General features: G+C 25.8%; 2 protein-coding genes across 2 annotated transcripts; one reads left to right on the top strand and one right to left on the bottom strand.

The window, feature by feature from the left end:
* The first annotated feature begins 5,465 nt into the window (after positions 1–5,465).
* LOC135930161 (kelch-like protein 10) lies at positions 5,466–10,030 on the top strand. Its single transcript, XM_065466943.1, has 4 exons — positions 5,466–5,684; positions 7,582–7,785; positions 7,849–9,330; positions 9,728–10,030. Exons 1-4 carry the CDS (start codon positions 5,466–5,468, stop codon positions 9,971–9,973), a joined length of 2,151 nt encoding a protein of 716 aa, XP_065323015.1. The 3' UTR covers positions 9,974–10,030.
* An 8-nt stretch (positions 10,031–10,038) lies between these two features.
* On the bottom strand, positions 10,039–11,649 carry LOC135930388 (uncharacterized). The gene is made up of 3 exons (XM_065467182.1): positions 11,597–11,649; positions 11,322–11,539; positions 10,039–11,244 (listed from the first exon to the last, which is right to left on the bottom strand). The coding sequence occupies exon 3, from the start codon at positions 11,039–11,041 to the stop codon at positions 10,322–10,324; it is 720 nt and encodes a 239-aa protein (XP_065323254.1). The 5' UTR covers positions 11,042–11,244; positions 11,322–11,539; positions 11,597–11,649; the 3' UTR covers positions 10,039–10,321.
* Between the last annotated feature and the right edge of the window lie 1,327 nt (positions 11,650–12,976).

Genomic DNA, 12,976 nt, shown 5'->3' with positions numbered 1-12,976 from the left:
ATGAATCCCACTACAAATAAATGATAATATATGAAAATTTTTACCTAAGCATTTGTAGTTTACTCAAACCGATCAAAAGATATATCAGGAAAAAATACGTAAGAAATAATTTTAAAAAATATTTAAAAATAATCTTAAAAAATATTTAAAAATTAGCGATAAAAAGATATATCAGGAAAAAATATAAAAAAATATTTAAAAATATTAAAAAATCAGGAAAAAATATGTAAAAAATAATATTAAAAAATCAGGAAAGAATATTTAAAAATATTATTAAAAATTAGAGATCAATATCAGGAAAAAATACGTAAAAAATAATATTAAAAATTAGCGATCAAAAATCATTTTATAAAAATATTATATTTAAAACAAATTATATTATCTAAAAAATACTATAAATTAAGTAAAATAATAATCTTAAAAAATTATTAATACTAAATAAAATATTTTTAATAATATAAAAAATAATAGATTGGCTAAAAAAAACCAGGCAATATACACTTTGCTTGTTTATTTAAGCAATGTCCTGCCTACCACCGTAACACATTGCCTAAAATAATCAGGCAATGTGTACATTGCCGAAAATAACACATTGACGCTAACATATATACTTTTATTTTAAACATTTAAATAAACCTTTATTTAAACTCGCAATTATCTTAAAAGGCTTAATTTATTTTATTTTTATTATTCAAATTAAGTTTATTATAAAAAGAATTAAATTATATAATTCATTTTATTATATAACTGTTAATATAAAAATTTTGAATAAACTTTATATTTTTTTTTCTTTTTAAATTAAATGACCTTTTCGTAAATTTTCTTTTACTTTTTATAAAATATAAGGACGAACTTGTCGAAATTCTTTTTTTATTTAACCTTTTAAAAAACTTATTATTTCAATATGTAAAAAATGTAAATTTAAAATGTAAATTTAAAATGTAAATTTAAAATGTAAATTTAAAATGTAAATTTAAAATGTAAATTTAAAATGTAAATTTAAAATGTATATATGTAGAGCACAAAATGTTAAATATTTAAGTGTTAATAAATTTTTATCGCCTTCCAATAAAATTATTATGGTGGCAGTATATTAATAATCATTAAGCTACCAATTAAAATAAATATTGGAACATGGTGAAGCTAGAAGAAAGAGAATTATGGAAAATGATGTTAATTTAATTCTAAAAACACGTAAGAGATGATTAAAATGTATTAAAAATAAATATAATAAAATATTTAAAATATGAATAAACCTATATGGGACAATAAGATTAAAACAAAATCCATAGATGAAATAGAAGATTATTTAACATACCATGAGAGTAAAGATGTTTTGAGTTTAACATTTAATTTACCAGATGACTTATATTGGACACAATGTTGCCGATATATGGAAGTTCAAGTTATGAAGAAGCAATATCTTTATGAAAATATTTTTGTAATTATAAAGAGGTAAAAGAGATAAATGAAAAATCTAGATCAAATAATATATCTTATCCTAATAAAAAATTTTAAGAGTCAAAATAATAAAAACTTGAATAAAATTGAAATTAATACCAAATTAAAAAAAAATAAATTCTTATAAATTAAAAGAAATAAATCATATGATAACAACTTAAGAAATAATAGTGATTAAAAACAATAATGAAATAAAAATTAGAGAAAATAATAAAATAAAAATTTTTATAATTAATAAAAAATTTAAAAAAACTTTGGAAATAAAGAAAATTAAAATAAATATTAAAAAGAGAGACAAGATGATTAAATATCTTGATGTTGAAAAAGTTTTTTAGAGTATGATGTGGAGATCGTATGTTGAAAATGAAAGGAGAAAGAGAAATTTTTTTATAAAGAACAAGTTGAAGATAAATTATGATATAAAAAAATTGTTTAAATTGAAAAATAAAGGAGTAAAATTAAAAAATAAAAATAATTAAATAATAAATAAAAAAATTATTATATAAAAAGAGACAATTCCAAATATTCTATTATTCTATATTCCAATTTTATTCTTATGAATGATTCTGATAAATTATTTATTCCATTATCATTTCAATTATTCCAAAATTATTTTATTTGAGATATATTGATAGTAATATATATTTACAAATAGTGATAAATAAAAATGATAATAAATAACGAGATGAACAAGCTAATGTGAGGATGATGTTCAAGCGAATGATTAGACGATAAGGATAACAAGCTACGAACAAACCAATGAAAAAGATATGACTCAGAACAACGAACAAAATATCAAATGAAAATTCTACTACAAAGGAGAAAAAATTCTTAGAGGGGAAAGAAGTGAACAAGTTCAAGTTCAAAATTCGAAAATTCAAGTCAAGTTCAAAATTCAAAAATTCAAAGTCAAGTTCAAAAGCGAGAATATGACTTACGACATAGAAAATGATTGTTATAAATAAATAAAAATTTTTGTAATATATATATAAAATTTTGAAAGAGAAATGGGATGATCAATACAAACAGCAAATCAACAAGCAATGTTCAACCAACGACGTTTCAACAATGATGTGCAACCAGCGATGTTTCAAAAAAGATGTTCAATAATTGATTCAACAAACGATAATCAGATGGTCAAACAAACAATCTCAAGATATACGAACAAATGACTAAGTGGAGATAAGAAACTGAGAAAAAAAAACATTTAAAAAAAGAGGGAAATGTTAATATAAAAATTTTGAATAAACTATATATTTTTTTTCTTTTTAAATTAAATGACCTTTTCGTAAATTTTCTTTTACTTTTTATAAAATATAAGGACGAACTTGTCGAAATTCTTTTTTTATATAACCTTTTAAAAAACTTATCATTTCAATATGTAAAAAAATGTAAATTTAAAATGTATATAAATAGAGCACAAAATGTTAAATATTTAAGTGTTACAAATGTTAATAAAGTATTAATAAAATATAATTTTTTAATTTTTATCGTCTTCCATAAAATTATTAATAACAATTGAAGATTTAAAGAAAATTATTTTTTTATTATTATCTTATATATGAAATTAAAGAATAAGTCTACAATCTTTTACATATAGAACAAATATTATATATCTTATATTAAAATTTTATTTTCAAATCAAACTTAAAAAGATTTTTATAATAATTATATCATCTCTATTTAATAAATCATTCATAAAAGTTTTATTAGCATCATTTAATTTTATAACCAATCATATAATGTAAATTTTTTAGATATTTATTTGATTATGATAACTTTATTGCAAGATGGCGCTAATAGCACTTATAGATAAAACAACATAATAAATTAGGTTCTAGACCGGATAAAAAGTGTTCAATAGTAGAGTATCATAATTATTTTAATATTAGTTTCAAGGCTAATTTTGTTTAATCCACGAGCGAAAGATAAGTAAAAAAGTTAAATATTTTATACATTGCTGAGTTGATCGAGTTTGGAGATCTATAAAATAGAGTTTTATCTTAGCTTAATTATTTTAAGCTGCCAGACCTGTAGTTAGAAGAGCCATGTTCTAAAAGTCAGTTTAAACTTGAAGAGTAAAATGGTTAAATATCACATTTTAATTTTATATATCCAATTTGCGTGAATTTGTCAAATTACAAATTTATAATCATTTTTTTTTAAAAAAAAATTATAATTCTTTATATTAATAAATCACAAGCTTACAAGTCAAGATTTTAAAAGAAGCAAATTTTAAGTAAAAATCAAATTTTTATAAATTTATCCGATGTTGTAATTTATTTAATAAATTAAAGCTAACCGAATTATCTTTTGCCCAAAATGATAATAGTTATTGATCGTCTTAGTTGGTATTTAGTCTTGTGGGAGGTGAGGGGGGAGGGAGTGTTATAACAGAAAAATTATATAAGCATATCAAATAAAAGGTATAATCGATATATCTTTTGACTGAAATATTAGTAATTAATCTAACTACTATGTCCAGGTTTTTTTGGGGAGGAGGGGGGGGGGGGTATTATTATTTATCTTTTTAAAGATCATAAATCCTCTTAAGTTGTGGATCATTGACGGATCAAGATTTTTTTATTAATATTTTTTTAAAATATATTGGCTCTAATCAAAGCCTAATTAAAAAATATCTTGAAACTAATGTTAATCATTACTACTATTCTATGTGAACTAATCTAAGTCATTGGGGGGCTATTATTGTTTATTTTATAAACTATTTGTAATATAAATACTAGATTGGCATCAAAAAAGAATATCCAATTTTTTTTGACTGCAATAGTAATCAATCATTTCTCTGATTAAATGGGTCTAGGTCATAGGGGATCAGGAATTTGTTTTAAAAAAATCTGGACTAATTTTAATAATTACATGTTTGGACAGTCATCAAAAATTTACATAGTTAAAATAAAATTACCCTTTTAAAATACTATTATGCTTGATTAAACCATTCAATTATTGATAGCATAATAACGGGGGATTTTATTAACCCAATTTTTTTGTTGGATTCCGATTCACCACTTTATGATTCACCGTCATTTGTAACGGGCTAGCTACTAACCTTTCTTCCTATTCACAAATAGGATACTTCTTAGTATCATAGATTTAAAAAAAATATGCCACTAACATAAAGAAAATTAAAATTGTTCTTAAAGTTATTATAACACGAAATGGTACCAGAAGAGAATATACTAGTGATCTGCATCGGGCCGAATTTTTCAGCCCGGCCCGAATTTATTTTATAAAGTTTTGCCCGGCTCAGCCTGGCCCGAATTTATTTAAATATAGAAATTAATTTTTATAATTAATCAAAATAAACGATATATGTTATTTGGCGTCTACTTTCTATAAATAAAATCACATATTTTTATTTTACATAAAATATTCAACATAAAATTGATAAATTTAGATATATTTTAAAAAAAAATTTAAGGCCCGACCCGGCGCGAATCTTCTTAAAAAAAATTAGGCCTGCTCGACTTTTGCAGATCTCTAGAATATACTAAGTTTATTATTTAATTAACTTTAATTGAACAGACAATTAAATTTTAAGAACTTTTATTACTAAACCAAAGAATTAAATTTAATCTGTTATAAAACGACAAAATATATTAATGTGTAAAATTTAATTACTGATACAATTGATCGCTATTAAAATTCATTCAATTTACATATTGATATAAAAAACTTTCTTTTACATTCCATTTCTATTTAATTTTGTATAATATAAATATATTTTAACAATTTGAAAAAACCTTTCCTTTTCCTTTTCTCTTTATTTTAATACATTTTAGATTAACTTTAACAATTAAAATTTGAATATTAAAAAACATTTTGTCGATTATCACGTTTATCACGACATAATTAATAAAAAAAGTAATTTTGATGATTTTATTATATAACACTTTATTTATTTTTCCCTTGTTAAAAGCTAAATTAAACTCTTACAATATTTTTTCCCCGGAAAATGAGTTCAAACTTCATTTTTTTCCTTTAATATGGAAATTGCCTCTACATCTAAATACTTCTCAGATTCAAACACGGAAGAGCAAAGTGGGAACGATTTGCAAAGTGACAAGCAATTATATAACAGGCGTACTAAAATGACAAGTAATGACATTAACAAACATAAAAAATTTAAATTTCATAATACGAGGATGCTTCAGGAACTCAGAGATATGTGGATAAATAAACAATTCTGTGATACCACCATAAAAGTAAATATTTTTTAAATTGTATATTTTTTCTACAATAATAACAAAAACTAGCCTCTTTACCAGCCTCAAAACAGAGTGGGCCCCCCTCATCGCAAATCCTCCCAATGTCTACACCATTTCATTATAAAGAAGAATTTGAAAGAAAATTTAATAAAAATAAATAACCTTTTAAAATTACGACTATAATTCAAAATTTTCAGAAAAAAGCATTTTTATAATAAAAAAAAGTGAAAACCCAAAATTTAGCTCAATGTCTACAAAAGATGGGCTAAAGACCTATAAAATTTATGGAGAAAACCCACATATAGTGCTTTCACTTTTACTAAATTCCTGGATATGTTATGATTTTTACCGTGATGATGATTAAGTAATGAGATATTCAGTCTTAAACAATAGAGTAGCCCTATTCTTTAAGATTAAATATTTTGTAATTTATGCAGCGCGATATGTCACGCTAGGCTTCCGTTATACTAAGCCTAAAAATAGCCGGACAATGCAAAATCAGATATGATAGAAAGCAGCATTTATAGTGGAGCGATGCGAGAAGATAAATTGTTATGATGAATTCACTTTGGATAAAATCGCATATCGCGTTGACTATAAATGAAGCCTCAAAATATAAATAAAATAAAATTTTAATAACTAAAATTTTTCTAAAATTGTTTTTTTATTTTACAAGCTTCCTTTTTTTTTATCCCCCATCCTTTCCCGTAAATTCTATTTCTACATTTTTCACCTTTATTTATTTTACCTTTTTAAAAAATATTTACTACTACATTTGACAACATATCATTCAGTAAATATTCAAATAAAGTAACCCATGACCGGAAAAATAAAAATTAATATTTTTTTTAAATTTTAAAGCCGAAAAAATTTTGGAAGGCTATTTTTTTTGGGGGGGGGGAGAAGGGGTGGTTGGGTGGGTGGGTCCAAAATTATTATTAAGAGATAAGTGTTTGGGGGGGGGGGCGATTTTTTTTGGATGCCCCCACCCGTAGCTTCGGGCCTATTTCTATAAAAACATAATCGAGTTTGATCATATTTTGATTGATCAAATATCGGTTACCTTGTTATATATATAATATATAGTAAAAGAGGAGATTGGGCGATACATCAATAAAATATTTCTTAATGCGTAAATATATTTTTTAAAATTAATTTATATTAAAATTTACTAAATTTAAAAAAATAATAATTACATTTACATAATTTATTATATAAAATCTTTACAATGAAATCATGGACCTGTAGGTCCGGATACACGAGTCGGATCTATAAATATTTATAAATTGTGTATCAAAAAATATCAACTTCATTCATTTATCATTTTCTATATTTTTTTGATTCTTATAAAATATAATTAATCAACTAATCAATATTTTAGGTGATATTCAATCAAATTAAAAGCAACAAAGATACTTAATATTCAAAATATAATACATTTTTTAAGGGAAATATTTATTTTAGTTAGGTATTATTTTATCTGACTTTTTCTCTGTTCAATTAAGGCAATTATGTATGTTGCCTGGAAGAGTTCCTTAAATAACTGGTACTTATATCAATGACTTTATAAAATTACAAGAAGAACAGGAAATAATGGAATTACCATGAATCAGTTAAATTTAAACTCATATCTTTTACTTCAGAATTTGAAAAGTGTTTATCTTTCACATTTTGACAAATATGTATAATTTTTTAAGAAAACCCAGGCCGTAATATAATCCGGTCAGGGCCAAAAAATTAAAATCCGGGCCGGGCTTTGAAAGGTACCTACAGGTATCTGATTAAATTGCCTATGGCATCATCTAATACTAAATATTAGAAAATCCAAACTTTTCAAATAAAATCATAACATTTGTAATTTATCTTATTTATTTTAAAATATTTTTCTATGCAGGTTGATAAGAAAACATATTTGGCACATAGAATAGTATTAGCTAGTAAAAGTGAATATTTTCGAGGACTTTTTAATACGACATACAATCAGAATCAAGATAAAGCAAATAGCATTTACGTAATTGACATATCTTCGAACAATCTAGAAAAATTATTGAACTTTTGTTACACGGGTAAATTTGACATAAACTCACAAAATGTTCAAGTAATTTTAATATTTTTTCTTAGATTTTACCACTGATATATTTTTTTAAACATAAATATATAGGAGACTTATGTATTGGCAGACAAATATGGGTTTTTAAGTTTGCTTAAATTTTGTATAAATTATCTAGTCAATCATTTGGATATAGAAAATTGCATCAGCGTTTTACATTTTGCCAAACAATACAATTGCAAAATTCTTGAAGATGCTGCTCAATCATTTATTTGGAAAAATTTTCAAAGTATCAGTGAAAAAAGTTCGGAGTTTTTAATTCTAAATCCCTCGAGTTTAACCAATCTGCTTAAATCCGAAGAATTAAATGTAAGGAGTGAAGAAAAAGCTTTTGAAGCAGTAGTGAAATGGGTTGACCATGATCCTCTAAAAAGAAAGAATTATATATTACCTTTAATTCAAAGCATTCGATTAGGATTGATAGATACAAATTATTTTGTTGAGAAAGTGAAATCCTGTAAATATATAAAAGATACGCCAGCATGTCGTCCCTTGGTAAGGGACACTATCAAATTTTTATACGATCTAAGGAGCATATCAGAAAACAGAGAGAGCCGAACTTCAACGACTGGCTCTAAGCTACAAAAATTAGGTAAATTCGGCAAAAATAGGACAAAATCATCCGAGGAAAAAAAATTGAGAACTATAAACATAACCGATTCCGAAGAGAATATCAACGAAAAAGATTACGATAGCCACAATTTAGGCTCAATCATCGGCTTTGCAAAGGATAAGGTTAATATCAAGTCAAATAGCGAAATTGATCTGGCTAATGCTCTAGCTAAACCCAGATTGCCTCACGAAATCATGTTTGTAATAGGTGGTTGGAGTGGGGGAAGCCCTACTAATATAGTGGAAACATATGATACAAGAGCTGATAGATGGGTAAAATGCACTCATTTAGAACCAAAAGAACCTAGAGCGTATCACGGTTTAATAACCCTGAACAATAAAATATATATGATAGGTGGTTTCAATGGAGATGAATATTTTAATACTTGTAAGGTATTAGACCCTTCTTTGTCAACAAGCATTATAACCGATGTGAACAAGGATAAATGGATAGAAATAGCACCCATGAACTCTCCACGGTGTTATGTGAGTGTAGCAGTTCTTAATGGTTTTATATATGCCATGGGTGGATTTGACGGTCACGCTAGACTCAATACAACTGAGCGGTACGATCCAAAATGCAATCAATGGTCTCCATTATTACCTATGAACCATCAAAGAAGCGATGCTAGCGCTACAACACTTGACAATAAGATTTACATAGCAGGGGGGTTTAATGGGCAAGAATGTATGTCGTCCGCCGAATATTATGATCCTACTTGTAATGTTTGGGTAATAATAGCTTATATGAAAGTTCGAAGAAGTGGAGTAGGAGTGTTATCCCTTAATAATAAGATATACGCCTTAGGAGGATTTAATGGTATTTCGCGTATGTCTTCAGTTGAAAGATATGACCCAAAAACTAGTCAATGGGAAATCGTTCCGGATATGAACCATCCAAGAAGCAATTTTGCTTGCGAAGTATGTATCAGTTAAGTAACATGGATATGACATAAGAGTCATATGAATCAAATGATTCCTTCCATTTGCACCCTTTAAAAAAAAGCTAAAAGTGGTGCTATATATTTTATAGAAAGTTACTATTTTTAAAATTATAAATATAAATTTTACACGGCTTATTAATTGATTTTTTTTAAAATCCATTTTTATTCATTATATCCAGAGTTTTTTATAAATTTCTGAGTAAATTTTTTTAAGAACAGATTTTTAATCAAATTTTACCTTTTAAATCTTTTATAAGTATATTTTTTTATAATTTTAATAAAAATCTTTCAAAATGAACCACAGTTTTTTAAAAAAAATAATCATTTTGTAGATTTTTTTCAAATTCTGAATACCTAATTAAAATTATTCAAAGGTAATCGACGATATGATTTTCGTGGTAGGAGGATTTAATGGAGTTTCAACCATTTTTCATGTTGAGTGTTATAACGATATTATGAATGAATGGTTTGAGGCCACCGACATGAATCTTTACAGAAGCGCCTTGAGTGCTTGCGTTGTGTCAGATTTACCCAACAGAAATGAATTTATTCACAAAAATAGGAGTAATCTTCTGGAAGAGAAACGTCAAAGAATGCAACAGATATCCGTTAGATTATAAAACTTAAACTTAATTGCCCACATCGCCATTTTAAATAAATATCTCTAATATGTAAATAACCCGTTAATGCTTTATTTTATTTATGATCAAGTTCAATATCATAAAATTTATAATAATTACACGCATATTTATTTAAAAAATAACAATGTGTTGAAGTATAATTTATTCATTAAATAAATCAATTCATTTCTATTAATTTTCATTTCTTGTAAATGAATAATTTTTTGTAAACCACAATAACATTAAGGATAGGAACTATAAATATGTAGAAAAAATTATTATGACTAAAATCAAATTTTCAATATTAATTTAAATATTATTAATAGATGATATAGCTATGAAACGCTATTAATTGTTGCGTATTCCATCTCCCCGGTCTTGTAAGCGCATATCGGGCTCTTTTTCTCTCATGTAACTTTGATCATAATCCATAATATTAGGCATTTGTTTTACTACATTTGCATTTGTCAGAGACTGTTTATTACTGTCGTTTATCTTCGTCTTATCTTCATATCTCTTATAATAAGGGGGCATAGTTATGGTCTCCCGTAAATCAGTTTCTGTTTTCGATCTTCTGACTTGGTATTTCTCCTGTATTCTCTGATAAGGTGCATTTTGAACTTTTAGATCAGTGGTGTTTTCCTTATAAAAACCGGGCCGATACCCAGTGGCATAGATAACCTTGTTTTTGTTCTTATCCATTATTTGATTGTTAGAGGACGATTTATCCTCTTTTTGTTGAATTTTTTGTTCCTCTATAATTTTGTTAAAAAATTCTTCGTTTTCGGAAGGTGATTGTATCAATGCATCCATATTTTTAGAATTAATTCCATGGTCAATCATCATCTTTTCAACTTTTACCTGAACTTGATGTGTATCTTTTTCCCCGGTACCTTCATTAGCACGATTAAAGTATTTCATTGTATTTGTATTCATTATCATTGAATGGGAAATAGGCATTTGTGGTGTGGAGGAATGAGACATTATAGAACGAAAATTTGGCATCATGGGTGTAAGAGATTGAGAGGAACTCGGGGTAGCTACTAAGTCAATAGGTGATTCAAGCATTATAATCACATCTAACTTGGAATCGACTGAAGCTCCTGTAGATAATTGGGTGGTTGGAGTTTGAGGCTTGAATGTACGAAAATAGCTTAAAGGATCGATTGATCCCACTGCAGGTAATTGTGTGTAGCTTAGATAATTTTTCCTTCTAGAATCCTCGACTATCTTCTTTATTAACTCTGACAGAATCTGAAAGACATTCTTCCCTAATATTTGTTTAACATAATCATATTTTAAATTCGGTCACATATATACATAATGATTTTATTTTTTTATATAAAACTTTTTTCTTCAGCATGTCTCTTTAAGATGCATTCTAGGATTTGATCGCAGGACTTTTTATTGGATCCCAATATGTTATCGATTAAAATATGTTTCACGTCTTGGTCATAATAGCCATTGTCTCGTTCTTTACATATCCCACCTTTGCATATTAAAATTGGGACATCTTTTTCGCCCCCACACCCAGCATTATTTACGTGGTTACTATTGCAATCATATCTTTTATCATTAAAAGCAATAAGAAAAGTTTTTATATACATGATTTTAACAATTTACCTTGTATATGGTCTTTCATTTTCTAACAACTGACTTTTTTTTAGCGATTTTGAAAAACGGTTGAAATATTATTAATTGTTTACAAGTGTCACATCAGTGATAATATAATATATTTTGTCTGCCAAAATAAATATAGATTTTTTTATATTACAACGCATATTTTGGCAGATAAAATAATTTATTACATAAAATAATAAGAGATAAAAATAATTTTAGACAATTCACATAGTGAAGCCACAAGTAAACCACAGAATTTTATAAATTATAGAATAATTAATATTTATATTGTGATAAACTTGAAATGTTGATTTCGACGAAGATCCTTGATACAATGTTTCGACGAAAAACATCTCGAATCCTTATATTTTTTTTAATAAAAAATAAAATCTCAATATTTAAGATGATAATAATTTTAACATAAAAAATCTTAATCAAAAATATATACTTATTATTCATTGATAAAATAAAATTTATCTGCATTACAATTGCATTGAACTTTATTACAAGAATTGACGTTAAATTAGGTTATAAATGTTAAAGTTCTATTTTAAAAAAAAGGTATTAACATACCTGATGATAAAAAAAATATTAAAATTCTAAATATTTTACCATTTTGGCTATAGAATTCAACAGAATCTAAAATTTGAATATAAAAAATATAATATATAATAAACTTTTATAGTAGCAAATACAGTTATGGCCCTCTAACTATTCCTTCTTAATCTTTCAATTTCCGGTCCTCAAAGTCGTATCGTTTACGAGCTGTATTGAACCTTGACTAAAAAAGTTCTGTTTACGGTTCCTAAGCATTTAAAAAAAGGTTCTGGTTCTTTATTTGATGCGGTTTCGAGAGTTTAGGTTTCTTGTTTTGAACCTTATAAATTATTTTAAATAAGGGTTCAGGATTCTATTCCAGAATCTGGATACAAATAAATAAAAAGAAACTTGATTTAATGTTTGGTTCATTTGAAAAACCTGTTTAGCGGGTAAAATCCGTAAAACCTGTCTAATTTGGGAATCGTGTGGACCAAGATTTTGCCCAACTTAGGCAATTGCCCACAAGGCATTTTCTAATAGATAATTGTTAATAGGGATATGATTGGAACTCAAATTTTTATCAAATTAGGATGTTGATCGAATTACCAAGAGCCCGAATTAGACAAGTAATACTTTATATTGTTTCTAAAAAGTAAAAAATTTTATATTACCCATATTGTTAAAATCTGAATTGGTATATGTAACAAGGCCATTATCCTCTTCTTAAAACAATTTTATATCTGCAAACGGAAATTAAGAAAGTGTATTATTGAAATATTAAAATATTAAATTGCATTATAAAATTTTTATAAATACTCATAAATTTATGTTTCCTTTATTATT

This window comes from Gordionus sp. m RMFG-2023, chromosome 5 (genome assembly GCF_954871325.1).
Source record: "Gordionus sp. m RMFG-2023 chromosome 5, tfGorSpeb1-WG-v2, whole genome shotgun sequence".
NCBI classification, from domain to species: domain Eukaryota; kingdom Metazoa; phylum Nematomorpha; class Gordioida; order Chordodea; family Parachordodidae; genus Gordionus; species Gordionus sp. m RMFG-2023.
Note: the sequence above shows the minus strand (reverse complement) of the source record. Positions and strands in the feature narration are given on the sequence as shown.

What these genes read in the sequence shown, in the direction of transcription:
- LOC135930161 (XM_065466943.1), top strand. Translation starts at nt 5,466, where the DNA reads ATGGAAATTGCCTCTACATCTAAATACTTCTCAGATTCAAACACGGAA. An exon ending in TCTGTGATACCACCATAAAA is followed by an intron (nt 5,685 to 7,581) that starts GTAAATATTTTT and finishes TTTTCTATGCAG; the next exon opens with GTTGATAAGAAAACATATTT. An exon ending in TAAACTCACAAAATGTTCAA is followed by an intron (nt 7,786 to 7,848) that starts GTAATTTTAATA and finishes ATAAATATATAG; the next exon opens with GAGACTTATGTATTGGCAGA.
- LOC135930388 (XM_065467182.1), bottom strand. Translation starts at nt 11,041, where the DNA reads ATGCTTGAATCACCTATTGACTTAGTAGCTACCCCGAGTTCCTCTCAA.